Raw genomic sequence first — 15,158 nt, 5'->3', positions numbered from 1 at the left:
AGAAAAGGGCCTGTGGCTCAAATACAATAATCTGTTCTACAGCAAAAGAAATAATGGCTAAGCTCTGCTTTGGGACATGACTGGAATCTTTGATTTTTCTTGCAAATGTTTTTCTTTGAAAATCACATTTAATCATTTACTCAATCAAGAAATGCCCCAGCTATTTCTGCTGGGAAAGGTGAATTTGCCTTTGGCAACATTACGCAGACAGTTCTTTCTTAATGAGCAGCAAGGAAAAGCACTCCTCTCCCTTGGTTAAACTAGTTAATTTCCAACTCGTTTAACCAGCTGGGTTTAACCATTTTTTTGGGTTAGCATGGTTAGTTCTTTCTTAATGAGCAGTGAGGAAAAGCACATCTCTCCCTTGGTTAAACTAGTTAATTTCCAACTTTTGCTGGTTAATTGTTCCCTCAGAACATACTCACCTTGTCATTTCGTTCACACAGAAATTTGAGCTTGTGGGATTTCTTGTGCATAAACACTCCTTCCAGGTGTCCAGCTTCTACAGAGCGTAGCTCGATTGCTTTCTCTCCCCAGCCCATGATCTGGTTTGACTGGAGATAGGCTGATGACAGAAAAGCAAAAGGAAAAAACTTAGAAAGCTGCCAATTGTGGTCCATTCTGGGTTACCAAAAGACTATCCAGTTTGTGAATGAACCCAGCCAGCCCTTTGCTTCTTTTCCTCGTCCCAGTGGCACTGCTTGGGAACATCTCTTGGTATGCAGACCTGTTCATTGTGCCATTTCTTTGCCCCTTTCTAAGGGATTGTGACATCTGGCAGACACAGGGCTTCTGGATTTCCATTACTGATTTGATCTCTGATCCTCATTATGAGAGAGAATCAAGAGTAGATTCTTTTTTTTTTTTTAACAGAAATTCAAATCCACTCACACCCCTTATTTAAGTACAGTATAAGAAAATAATAAGCATTTATTAACACCTTCTATATTCTAAGCACTGGATACAAAGACAAAAAATGAAACTGCCTCTGCCCTCACAGAGCTTATATTCTAATGGAAGAGATGACATCAGTTTATATAAGTATATACACAATAAATACAAAGTAATTTTGGAGGGCAGGGGGGAGAGAGGATCTCTCTGAGCTTTGAAGGAAATGAAGATTTTAGGGGAACCACAACTTATCTGGGTTTATACTCCTGTATAGATGAAGTATGTGGGAAGCAGATGGACTCTTAAGCAATGAAAACTGTTAAGGAAAAGGACCAGCCCAGGGTATTGATTATAGCGTCCATAACGCAATTGAATAGATTTCCATGTTCTAAGTAGGACTTAACCAGATTTGAAGTTTTTAAGGCTCTCTCTTGACCAGGATTTTGAAGGGGTTTTTTTTAGCAGTTTTATATTACTTTATGGCAATAAAGATTATGACAATAAGTGCCTTAATGCAGAAACCCTCATTATGTAAATAGCTGCTCAACCAGCTGGTGCTGTGAAGGGAATGTCATTAAAGTTGAATGAAAGAGCTTGGAGGCTACATTCTTCATAGGAAAGCCCATTTCCATAAATAAAGAAAAACCCTAACATTTAAATAATATCAAGGTTTTGACAGAAGCTGAAAGGATTCAGAAAATATCAAATTAAGTAAGGGGAAAGATCAGAATTCCACCCAATTTTCTTTTTTCTTCTTTGTAAAAGGGAAGAGATTTAACACTACCAACCCATTTGTATTTTTGACCTTTTCTGGAGTTACTAGAATGTCTTTGTTTAAACCAAAGCCATCCCTAAGCTGCAGTTATGTATATCAAATAGGCATAAAAAGGCTTGTTAAAAGGTTATGCCCACTTAAGTAGCAATCTCTTTGCCAAAGGTACTGTGAACCATTCTGAGCCTGAGCACACACCAAGAACTTGCCAGCAACTCACATTCCCTTTCACAGTGCAGTGCAAACTGCCTGAGTCAGGATCCCAGTGCCCAGAGCCTGAGGTTCTTTAGGCCCTCGGAGTAGGGAAGGCCACACTCAAAGTAGCCTGCAGACTAAAGCCAGTTAACCAGTCTCCTAATGCTCACCTAGTCTCATGTGGGCCCTGATCCCCACACTTGGTCACCTCTTCTTGGCGCCAAACTTATCTTTATATATACTCAGACTCAAGAGACTGACTAGTACCTAACATAGGGCATTGCACAGGTACCTGTTTGTAAGTGTTTCGTGCACTGAATTAACCATGTAAGTTTTCTTCCTTAGATGCAACACCTTTGTTTCCTTGTATCCCGAGCATTCACGTTCCCAAGATCCACGCAGAGTAGGAAACATGGCTCCCACATCAGTTCAGCACCTAGAAGTGTTTCCCCAGCAGACAACACTAACGGATCGCACTTGTGCATCCCATTCAGTCAAGACTTGAACACTGTCTTTTAATGACTATGGGATCCCTTCATCTCTCTAGGCCCCCAGGCAACTCTCAAAAACCTAAATTGCAGAACAGATGGAAGGAGGGTGGTTGGATCAGTGTAATCACAGGTCTGGTCCAAAACAAAAAACGGACATTTCTATAGCACTTCCAAGTTTGCAAAAAGTTTTACATACATTTTTCTTATTTGAGCCTCACAATAACCTTATGAAGTAGGACTGGATTTCCAAGAATCAGGAGAGAGGTGAGGACTTCATGTGTAGAATGTGGCACACATTTTTAGATATAATCAATGTGTGGACTTGTTTTGCTCAACCGGACTCATTTGTTAAAAGAGAGGGCTCTATTGGGCAGAGAGAGTCACTGGGAAGCAGACAATAATGTAAGAAATACAAAAGGGTGCCAACAAAACACTAAAAATATATATTTCAAGTTTCTTTGCATCTCCTTACCTACTGATATTTGATTACAAATAGTATGTGCATGTTTTGTTAATTAAGCAAAGATTTCTCAGCTGTGTGCTAAACTTGCAGTGGGCCCAAGGTTTTGGTATCACATGGTTTCCAGCTTGGTCTTGAAAACAAAATCTGATAGAAAATTTTTAAGGCAGACATATGAATGCATGGCTTACCCTAGCTTATAAGTCTAACCTACCCTCAAAGATGTGATATATTGCACTGTATTGCCTAGGACTGAGGAAAAGAGGTCTCATTATCTTCCAAGCCACGAACTGCTTAAAGACTGCCTGAGTTTTGATATTACACCTCGGTATTCTAACATCTTTGTTTATATTGTTTTATTCTGTTGATGGAAAGTTCAGAGACACTAAGTCATTGATTGTAAAGGTTTATTAAGGCTCAGGACAATGTCAAAGATTGACTTGGTGGAGCTTTTCCCACTGTGTATGCCTGGATTTGGGGGAAGTTTTAACTAGTTGGATTTTTCTGATAGAAAAAGTAGAGATAAATCAATTGTTGCTGCAAAAAAAAAAAAGGCAGCTAATTAACATGATATTACATTGATTAATAATTCCAAATTGAGAAACAGGAAAAATTTAGAAGGGCTCCACTGAAGTTGCAATACACAATTCTGAGTTTGAAATTACTTATGGGCAGGACTCAGAATGAGGGAAAAGAAAATATGATGGTTTCAGAGCTTCCTGAAAAGTGGGCCAGTGTCCTACCTCATGTCAGGTCCTAATCTGAGGGCTTCTTCTGCATTCTCTCCCTACTGTTAACTGGCAGCACAGTGTAGTTAAAAGCACACAGCCAAGGAGAGGACTGGGTGGCACAGCAGATTGAGCACTGAGCCGAGAGTCAGGAAGACCAGACCAGAGTTCATATCCTGCTTCAGACACTCACTTCTCTCAACCTTAGTTTTCTCCTCCATAAAATGAATCTTAGATGGTGGCCTGGAGTCAAAGAGTTGTTCAGTCATGTCTAACTCTTGTGACCCCTTTGGGGGTTTTCTTGGCAAAGATACTGGAGTGGTTTGCCATTTCCTTCTCCAGCTCATTTTACAGATGAGGAAACTGAGGCAAGCAGGGTAAAGTTGCCCAGGGTCACAGAGCTAGTTTCTGAGGCTATATTTGAACTTAACTATTGTTCAGTTGTTTCAGTCATGTCTTACTCTTCATGACCCCATTTGGGGTTTCCGTGGCAAAGATAATGGAGTGATTTGCCATGCTTTTTCCAGTTCATTTTGCAGATGAGGAAACTGCAGCAAACAGGGGTAAGTGACTTGCCTAGCATCATGCAGCTAATAAGTGTCTGAGGCCAGGTTTGAACTAAGGTCTTCTTGACTCCAGGCCTAGTGCTCTATCCAATGCAGCACCACCTAGCTACCCAAGGTGGAGCACTTAGAAATGGACTATTCCAGGATTCTGGAATGGTTGGGACTCCATAGCACATCCCCTTTCCAGTGCTCAGAGAAGGTCACAATTATTTATATGTCTTATCTGTTCTTTTAGTGTCACTTGCCTAAAGAGTCTTCCACAGACTTTTTCTGATTTTCATAGCTTCCAGGCTACTTATTGGAAAAGTCTAAAATATGACTATATTTTATGGTGGGTGGGGGGGAACTGTTTGCCTCTGTTTCCTTATCTGTAAAATGGGCATAATAATAGCACCTACCTCAAGGGTTGTTGTGAGGATCAAATGAGATGACATTTTTATAAAGTTCTTTGCCTACCTTAAGATGCTATACAAATGCCACCTATTGTTAATTTTGGAGAGATTTAACCTGTAAATCAAAATGTCTTTTCACAATGCTATCATTTATTTCATTTTATTGACGTCTACAAACCAATTCCTTTAATTACAAGAATCATATTATTTTAGAGATGGATAGGAAATTAGAATTCATCTATTTTATTCTCATTTTATTTTTATGCAGCTTTTAGCTTATTTGGCTTTTTTCCAGTTAATAAAAATTTATTTTCTTTCTTTTCCACTCCCTTCCACCAAAAAGACAAAATCAAACCCTTATAACAAATATGGATAGTCCAACAAAACAAACTTCCACATTGACCTTGTCTGAAAATGTGTTTCTCATTCTTCATCTTGAGTCTATCACCTTTCTGTCAGGAGGCAAGCAGCTGCTTCATCATCGATCATTTATTTTACATATGCATAAATGAAGTCTATAAAATTCTATTAACTTTAAGAAAAGCATAACCAATAGAGTCTGAGGCCAAGCTGGAGGGGCTTTTGGATCATTGGCTATGCCATGACCCCCTTCTACTCCACAGGATAATTAAGAGTTCACCATCTCCATAATTAGGTAAGCGTTAGAAACTAATTCCCCTGCACATACTTCTTCCCATTCACCCCACCCCCACCCCACCAGTACATTGTGCTGGATGCCTAGAACCCTGCCCTGGAGATGTTCCATTACTTTGTCCCCTTTTAAAGATCAAATGTCCTTTGGAGGAGACATGGGGAACCTTCTCAGTAAAGTTCTCAAGCTAGAATAAAAGAAACATTGGACTCACTGGGAGTAAGGAGTCTAGGTTCTTGTTCCAATTTTGCCAATGGCTGGTTGAATGACCTTAGACAGGTCCTTTCTACCCCTCTGTATAAAGACGGCTAGATAAGATGGGCTCTCTCTTCTCTTTCAGCTCTGATAGCCCATGTTGATGAAATATTTTAACTTTTTGGGTCAAGTATTGTTGTGCCTAAGGACAGGGCTAAACTAGAAGACATGGAGGCAGTGGTGTAGCAGACAAAGTGCTGGATGTGGAACCAGAAATCAGGGTTCAAACCCTGCTTCTGTTACTTACTAACTGTGGGACCCTGAGCAAGTCACTTAACCTCTTTGAGCCTAAGTTTCTTTCTCTGTAATAATAAGGGGGTTGAATTGGACAACTTCTGAAGTCCCTTCCAGTTCAGGATCTCTGACTGTGTTCCTATAACTTCTCACCACCCCTTTGACCCCTACAATTAAGTAGCAAATAGTGCTAATAGAGTGAACTTTTTTTTTAATTTCCTAGTAGAAATGAACCTCCTTATTTTTATTTCTGATGAACATGTTGGTTGCAGAGATGTCACTGTAAAGATTAGACCCAGATCTGTTATTTTTAGGTTTCCTTGCCCCAGATCTGTCAATTATGTTACAAGCCTTTGCATTCTCTGTCACTGAAAATGGGCTCCTTGAGAGCCTACAGTTTCAACCTTTTCCGGGCTCTCACCTATTTGAAGAATTGGGGACATGTTTTCAGGGCACTTTTTAAAACAGTGTCACAGAATCCCTTCTTTTTGGATACAGGTACAATCACAGTTGGAAACCATAAACGCTCGTGCCAAAGAAGCTCTCTCTCGCTCTAACTGTGCCACCACATGTTCTCACTGCCACACGTAGCCCAACCTAACTGAGCTAGAGAGAGAAAGGTCGAGACGGGATATGCAAGTGTATGGAATGTTTGACTCTAATGCAAGAGCAAGGGCAGAACATCTGGGGAACTGATCAGGTGGTTATTTAAATGGCTACAGTCCAGACATCTAATTTTCCATCATGGGTTGGGGGTGAGGAGTGCAGAGAATTTGTTTATGGGCTGCAGAGGAACTGGAATCTTCTGGCCAGATGGGCATATTTGGCTGCAGGTTCCCTGGGCCTGTTTGTGACACTCCTCCAGTGTCTCTGGTTTGCACGGAACACAAGTGACCAAGTGAACTTTCTCAAGTGTCTGAACACCAAGAAAATATCCTAACCAACACAGTACTTCTAGGTTGGATTGCGCTGTTAAGGAAGAATGGAAAGTTTTTATGATAAAGGAGGGCAGCTCTGTTATTTAATACCTGGGTGACCTTGAGCAGGTCACTTCCCTTCAATGGACCTTAGTTCCCTCATCTGAAAAATACTGGAGTTGCACAACTAGAAAATATCGAAGGTTGTGACAATGAAGTCCATTCACCTTAACCCTGTCATTAGTGCTCAAGGCCAGATAAAGCCCAACATAATCAAACTAGAGAGAGAAAGGTCAAGAGAGAATAAAGAAGGTTATAGAATAGTTGACCCTAACACAACAGGGAGGAAAGAATGACACTTCTGGGAGAGTCAGATATCAGGAGGGCATCCCCGAAAATACAAAACACAAAGGACTTATACCCATAACCATAAACAGTCAAGGCAACTTACTTTCTTTCTTGGGGGTATTCCAAGGAGGTCAAAGATACAAAGAAAGGTCCCACATACATGAAAACATTCATAGCAGTACTTTTTTTGTGATGGGGCAAGGTACTGGACCAGAGGTGGGGAACCTATGGCCTTGAGGCCACATGTGGTCCTCTAGGTCCTCAAGTGCAGCTTTTTGACTGAATCTAAACTTCACTGAACAGATCCCCTTAATAAAAGGATTTGTTCTGTAAAACTTGGACCCAGAACTAGACGCAAAGTAGATGTCTTTCCATCAGGGAATGGCTAAGCAAATGTGGTACGTGAATTTAATGAAATATTATTGTGCTGTAAGAAATAACAAATATGAGGCATTTAGAGAAGCATGGGGAGGACTGACCAACAAGAAGCAAGGTAGAACTGAGAGAAAAGCACCTATAACAACTACCATGATGGAAATGGAAATGATACTCAAAGGCATCTCTGAGCCCAGATTAATTGCAATGATCAATATCTATCCTGGAGAACAGATGTGGAAGCATACACTCCTCCTCTCAGTAGAGAAGTGGGGGACAAGTTTGGAATACTACACGTGCTATCTCTGTTTTTCTGAACTGTCTGGATGATACATTTGGCTTTGTGGTTTTATTAGAAGGACTCCATGAAGGGAGGTGGGAAGGAGATATTAGGAGGTGACTGGTACAAAACAGCTGAAGTTATCAAGTAAAAGACAAATAAATGATAAAAAAAAAAAATATATCGCAGTTGCACTTGCAACCCACAGTTTAAGAAGCGCTGAAGGGGTCACAAGTGGAAAAAGTTTAAGAAGCCCTAGACTAGATGATCTCACAGGTCCTTCAAGTTCTAAATTCCATAGTCCCATGATGCTATCACTATGGTCTGAGTAAGATGGGGAATGGAGTTCATTAGAGAAAGAAGGTCATTTGTCTTACTCTTTTATGGACTTGAGTGCAAACTCTTGTTATTTTGTGTTCTCTGTGTCTGATACATCTAGGATCCTATGAGCCTGTGAAATATCTCTACATGGAACACTACTGTGAGGGATGTAAACATTTCCTCCCCCTTTCTATGTGCTGGTCTCTTTAATAAAGGCAGATACAGGAATAAATCAGCTGGAAGTAGAGGTGTGGGGGTGCATTTTTACTGTCCATATAAATTCTGCAGGGAGTGTAAACAAAAACAAAATTAATATATGATTATAGAATCAAATCTGATCAGGTTTCAGTCATGCGATTATTTTGAATGAACACCAACTCCAACATCCCGAAGTCTGTCCTTGCCCCAAATGTTTTAAGCACAGAATGTACATGTATCAGTCAGCCTGCTGAGCCCCCCAATGAAAGGATGTGTGAAACCATGGACGAGCTCTGTTTTAATGCTAACTACCTGAACATTTAAGAAGTCTCTACCGAGCCATTTGGGTGCGGACTATGTCTCATACATACCCACGCATGCTGGGGTTTCTCCCCACTGCAAAATCGATTCCTTAGTGAAATGTCCATATATGTCAACATAGACGCCTTCATCTTCATAGGTGAGCAGAAGTTCTGTGCCACTGGTATTGGGCAGGATGATGATAGTATGTGGCTGAATGCTCCCCTGGATCTGGAATGATATTTTATAAGGATTTAGATGACCAGCCTGACTACCATCCCAGTGCCTACATCAATCAAAGGAACTTGGCAGTGCAATGAACACAAAGCAGGTTTACAGCTCAGGAAAGGGAAAAGAAACATCTATTTCACAACAAGACTGTATGCTTTTCTCTCCAACCCTCAGAAAGAGTCTCTTTCCTGTTATTATGCTAGAGTTCATAAAATAGTCCTTGTTCAATCTTTCACTTTATTTTGATAAGAAATCCCAGCTCAGAAGAAGTTGAGATGGATGTCAGACACAGAAGAATCGCCTGAATTCTTCTCAAGGAAATGGTGTTGACAAACCATCAAAGAAGAGATGTCATTCGATTCAAAAAGGATTTTCCCCAAACAAGGGCCAGCCAAGTGGCTCATCGTAAGAAGACTTTAGGATAACGGACACCAAGCCTGAGTACACACTCCACACTCATTCATTCTTTATTAATCAGTTAGAACCTAAGAATTTCTAATCAAACTAGAAATAAGAATCATTAGACATTTTTTTAAAGTGCTCTAAGCTTCAAATATTTCATTTTGCTAAATGTGAACATATTTAGCAGATGTTTTGTTTCCTACATGATATTTGACCAAAGAAACCATCCCTATCATATACTCAGTAGACTATAACAACTGCATAAGGTCAGGAATTAAATGTGAGAGATTTACTATACAGAAAAAAATAATAAACATGCAGATCATTTACCAAGAGAGCTGTTTGAGGCATGAGAGAATATCCCAGCATTTCTAATTCTCCTACTGAACACAACAGTAGTATGTGACAAAAATGAATTCCAACACTAGACATTTTCCCAGTCAAGTATTTTCCCCCAAAGTAAACATCATCCAGCTTTTTGGTACCATCTCCAAACTAGCAACATGGGGGAGGACTTCTCTTAACCCAGCCCCATCCCTCCACCCCCACATCTACAATCCCATGTACTAACCACCACAGGGAGGGCAGAAGCTGTCCTTGCCAAACTGAGAGTGCTCAGGCCAAGCGCTTGAGTCCATGTCTCGGCTGCTACTATCCGCAAAACTAAAACTGGGATCCAGAGGCGGAGAGTGATTTTAATGTGTTGCCTTGGTACTCCCATGAGCTATTGGTGCAGAGGAGAGGTGAAAGGCAGGAGAGGAAGAGAGTTCAGGTGCTAGTGCAAGATCAAGAGAGAGCCAGCAGGTCTCGATGCAGGCATTTTCTAAGCAAACTGAACTATAGACACCAAGAGCTAATTCTTGTCTCTTCAACAATCCCTAAAGTAAGCAAAGCCTCTGAACAGGTTGGGGTCCCCTTGGAGAAGCACAGCATTTCTGATCTAGCAGCTTGAAGCTAACGTTTATTTTTAGATTGTTCTGTTTTAAAAAGGAAGAACCCACAGGAATGACATCCACGCTCTCCTGAGAGGCCAACGATATTGGGGCATTCAGATTAAAAATTTATTTTGGTACATACATGAGCTATCCTAATTAGGCTGGGTATCTGCTGTCAAAAGGAGTGGTTTAAAAGGCTTAAGGCTTAATTTTCTCCTCCCTCACTCCCCTATCTTATATAGTAATTCGAAAATGTTCCTTTCTGGTAGGATAGAAAAGAGCAAAAGAGCCAGAGATGTGGAGTCATAGACTGTTAGAGATTAGAATCACAGGATTTCAGAGCTGGAATGGACATTAGAGCCATCTAGTCCAAGTCACTCATGCCTGACCCAGAATCCCCTCTACAGTATCATGGACAAGTCATTAGCCAGTCTTGCTTAAAGACCTCTCGTGATGGGGAGCCCACTATCTCCAGAGGGAGCCCATTCTGCTTGTGAACAGCTTGGACACCTCTCCACACCCTCAACCCATTGCTCTGCCCCAGTTCTGCTCTCTGAGGCTAAACAGAACAAGTCTAATCCCTCTTATATATGAAAGACCTTCAAAACCGTGGAGGTGACTAGCATGTGCTGCTTCCTGAGTCTTATTTTCTCACCCTCAGTTTTTTCATTCTGTCCTCCTGGGGCATGATCTCAAGGTCTTTTGTTGTATTGATCATGCTCTTCAGGATATTCTCCAGCTTTATCAATGATCTGCCTGAGATGTGGCCCTCAGGAGTGAAGATCATTCTCCAGATGGGGTCTGATGGGAAGAATGCAGCAGAACTGTCATCTCTATCACCTGGACCAGGAGGCCAGGACTCTCAATGCAAGCTAAGACTTTATTTCCTTTTTGCTAATTAGTTATGTCAAGTCAAGAACCCTATGTTCAAATCATGGCTCTGATACGTAGTGACCTCGAGCAAGGCATTTCATCTCTTTGAGCCACAGTTTTCTCATCTATAAAATGGGGATGATGATAATAATAATAACTTACATTTATAGAGTACTTTAAGGTTTGCCAAACACATGAAATATACTAGTTCATGTGAAGCTTACAACAAATCTGAGAACTAGGTTCTGCAGGTGTCATTATTGCCATTTTACAGGTAAAAAAACTGAGGCTCAGAGAACCCTGTGGCCAAACAGTTAATAAGTGTCAGAGGTGGGATTTGAATCCAGATCTTCTTGAATCCAAGTCCAGCATTTATTCACTATGGGTTGTTTTGAGGAAAGTACTTCGTAAACCATAAAGCACCAGAGAAATGGATGTTGTTCTTCTCTCTCTCTCTCTCTCTCTCTCTCTCTCTCTCTCTCTCTCTCTCTCTCTCTCTCTCTCTCTCTCTCTCTCTCTGGCTAGGCAATGGGGTTAACTGACTTGCCCAGGGTCACACAGCTAGTGAGTGTTATGTGTCTGAGGCTGGATTTGAACTCAGGTCCTCCTGACTCCAGGGCCAGTGCTCATTGTTATTTTCTTTCTCCTCCTCATTACTGTCATCATCCACCTCCTGCTCTTCCTCCTCCTTTTCCTCCTCCTCATCATTACCTCTTCAAGCATTCAGAAGGCTTGGAATCCCACTAGCCATTTGCTAGGAATTTTATCACGTTAATGATGATTCCTAGATCCTTCCTGGTGGGAGTTTTTTGAATATCAATACCAACAAAACATTCAATAAAAGCAAAGCCTAACTGAGAAGAAAAAGGGTAGCATGTTTGCATTGAGGACAAGGAACAACCTGGCTCCCTTAGCCTTTCCATATTACAGAAGATAGTGTGCTGCAGTGAAATGACTATTGGCTCTGAAGTCAGAGGGCCTGGTTTCAAATCTCACCTTTATGCTTCCTGCCTGTGGGAAATGGAGCAAGGCACATCAAAGGCAGAGAAAGAGGACTGTTGTTTCCTGATTTTTTTGAAACTATGTCTCTTTAACATGGCCTAAGATCACCTGGCTGCCAAACTGCTGCCTAATGGTGCCTCCTCCATCTCGTACTTGTAAATATGATTTTTTGATCTACATAAGTCTTTGCAATTATCCCTTGTAAATTTCATCTTATTAGATTTGGCTCAATGTTGTAGCCTGTCAACAGTTTGTTTTTGGATTGTGACTTTGTCTTCTAGTGTTTAGCTCTTTCTCCCAGCTTTGTGGCTTAAGCCAATTTGATAAGCGTACCATCTGTGCCTTTATGTATGTCATGGGTAGAAATGTCAAATAGAACAGGACCAAGCATAGATCCCTGGGACACTCCACTGGGAACCTTCTGCCAATTTGATATCAAACCATTGGACCTCACCATCCAACTTTTGTCCAAGCTGACCTTGACCATTCAACTAGATCCAAATCCCCCTAATTGTCCATACCATATCTCACCATCTTTTCCACAAGAATAACAACAAGAGGGATTTTATTGAACATGTGCTTTAGGTAAACTCTATCTACAGCATTCCTCCATTCTCCCAAGTGAACAACTCTGCCACATCTGAGTTTTTTGGTGAGTTCTCCATGCATCCACATTGATCTCTTCAGACAATTATCCTTTTCTCTCTTCATTGGAATCATTTCCCTTTCTGTCTTAAGAATTTAATTTTTGAAAACTTCTCATCTCTTCTTGGCTGACTTCCAAAGATTTTGGCATATAGGATCCTACCTCTCCTTCCTCTGAACCCTTTGAAATCTTCTCTCCTCAAATGTAGGATGCATCTCAGATCAGGCTCAATATTCTTTTCTTCCAACACAAAATCTAGGAGGGAGTAGTCATTTCTCCAAAAGTTTCCATTATTTCTACCTAAGCATCCTTGGTGGCAGAAATCAGATTGAGAATACAATTTTCCCTAGCTGGTTTCTCTACATCTGAAGACATCTTATCAGAGAACAGTCACTTTGTATTTTAAGGAATGAGCTAATGAATTGGAGCTCAGAAGGATTAAGGAGCTGCCATTCTTTATCCATGGCCAATGTCTGATATACTTGGGCACTCCCTTAACAATGCTGGTAGTTAGCATAAGAAAAGCTTGACAGACATTTTCAAAAGCTTTAGAAGAACTAGCTAGGAAAGAAAGCAATTATCATTAAACAATCATTTATGGGAATTAGAAGGGATTATCTTACATGAGTCGGTAGGTATAGGTCATAAACCATCCCAGAATCAACATCGATGGCATGGAATCCTGCAACTGAGCCATAGATCACTTTCAGTCTCTGTCCGTTTTCCACTGTGAGGTCAACTGCCAGAGGCTTCTGATAAAGGGAGTGGAATGACTGTAATCATAAAACAATATGGTGAGAAAGGATGAAATAAAATCTTCAACTCAAGCAAAAGATCATTTGGCATGGAAGTCTAGGTATTAGCCAATGTAAGATTAATAAGGAAGGAGAAAGCCCAGGTCGGTCAAGTTGTCCTAGGCAGGTTCCAGAACACATTCAAGACAAGCTACAAGATGTTCTTGTTAAACCTTAAGCCCTGATCAAGTCCTAAGAATCATATACTTGAGAGGTAAGAGCCAAGATGGCAGAGAAAAGCCAGGAAGTTGCCTGAGCTCTCCTCAGTTTCTCTCAGAAACAATGTTAAATCAAGCATTTAAATGGATTCTGGAGCAAGAGAATCCACAAAAAGACAGAGTGAAACAATTTTCCAGCTTAAGATGGGACAGTGCCCCATGCCTCAGGAGCAGAGTTCAACTTTTAAAAAGGAATAAAAAACAAAAGAGAGCCTTGACCACAGAAAGCTACTATGACAACAGAGAAGATCAAAACACAAACTCAGAAGAGAACAATGTCAAAATGCCTACACGTGAAGCTTCAAAGGGGAATATGAATTGGTCTCAAGCCCAAAAAGGATTCTGAAAATCAAGTAAGAGAAGCAGAAGAAAAATTGGGAAAAGAAATGAGAGTTATGCTGGAGAATTATGAAAAAAGAGTCAACAGCTTAGAAAAGGAAGCACAAAACAACTCCTTAAAAAATAGAATTGGCCAAATGGGGGAAAAAATCCACTGAAGAAAACAACTCCTTTAAGAGTAGAATTGGCCAAATGGAAAAAAAGTTACAAAAGCTCAATGAGGAAAATAATTCCTTAAAAATAAGAATTGGGCAAGTAGAAGCTAATGATTCTATGAGACATCAAAAATCAGTCAAACAAAATCAAAAGAATGAAAAAATTGAAGAAAATGTAAAATATCTCATTGGAAAAACAACTGACCTGGAAAATAGATCTAGGAGAGATAATTTAAGAATTATTGGACTACCTGAAAGCCATGATCAAAATATGAACCTGGACAGCATCTTTCAAGAAATTATCAAGAAAAACTGCCTTGGTATCCTAGAACCAGAGGGTAAAATAGTCATTGAAAGAATCCACCAATCACCTCCTGAAAGAGATTACAAAATGAAAACTCTAAGGAATATTGTAGCCAAATTCCAGAATTATCAGGTCAAGGAGAAAATATTGCAAGCAGGCAGAAAGAAGCAATTAAAATATCAAGAAGCCACAGTCAGGATTACACAGGACTTACTAGCTTCTACATTATAGTACTGGAGGCCTTGGAATATGATATTCTGGAAGGCAAAGGAGCTTGGATTACAACCGAGAATCAACTACCCAGTGAAAATGAGCATAATATTTTAGGGGAGAAGATGGACACCCAATTAAATAGGAGACTATTCAATCATTCCTGAACAAAAAATTCAATCTTCAAATACAAGACTTAAGAGAAGCATAAAAAGGTAAACAGGAAAGAAAAAACCATGTTATTCAAAAAGATTAAACTGTTTACATCCCTACACAGGATCTCTATTAGGGCAGTTAGAAGAAGTATACATAATCAGAGAGTGTGGGTATAAGTTGACTTTGATGTGATGATATAAAAAAATTAAGGGGGTTAAAAAAAGAAGTGTACTGGGAGAAGAGTAAAAGGGGAAGAAGAATAGGGTAAATTACATCACATGAAGAGGCGCAAAAGACCTATTACAGTAGTGGGAAAGATAGGAGGGGGTGAGCATTGTTTGAACCTTACTCTTATTGGATTTGGCTCAAAGAGTGAATAACATACACACACAGTTGGGTATAGAAATTTATCTTACCCTATAGGGAAGTAGGAGAGGAAAGAGGAAAGAAAAGGGAAGGGAGGGGGAGCTGACAGAAGTTGGGCAGATTGAGGGAGACGGTGGTAAGAAGCAAAACAT

General features: G+C 40.3%; 1 protein-coding gene across 2 annotated transcripts in view; it reads right to left on the bottom strand.

Moving 5' to 3' along the window:
• Positions 1-15,158, bottom strand: part of LOC110200036 (mitogen-activated protein kinase kinase kinase kinase 4-like) — a 233,465-nt gene that overhangs the window by 9,215 nt on the left and 209,092 nt on the right. For both annotated transcript variants that reach the window (XM_078148062.1, XM_078148063.1), the window contains 3 exons: positions 13,088-13,237; positions 8,447-8,606; positions 426-565 (listed from right to left, as the gene is read on the bottom strand). In XM_078148062.1, coding sequence (XP_078004188.1) covers positions 426-565; positions 8,447-8,606; positions 13,088-13,237 — 450 coding nt within the window. The remainder of the gene's footprint in view (positions 1-425; positions 566-8,446; positions 8,607-13,087; positions 13,238-15,158) is intronic.

This window comes from Phascolarctos cinereus, unplaced genomic scaffold (assembly GCF_003287225.1).
Source record: "Phascolarctos cinereus isolate Bilbo 61053 unplaced genomic scaffold, phaCin_HiC Scaffold_8;HRSCAF=390, whole genome shotgun sequence".
Taxonomy (NCBI): Eukaryota; Metazoa; Chordata; class Mammalia; order Diprotodontia; family Phascolarctidae; genus Phascolarctos; species Phascolarctos cinereus.
This window is presented reverse-complemented; position numbering and strand designations above follow the sequence as displayed.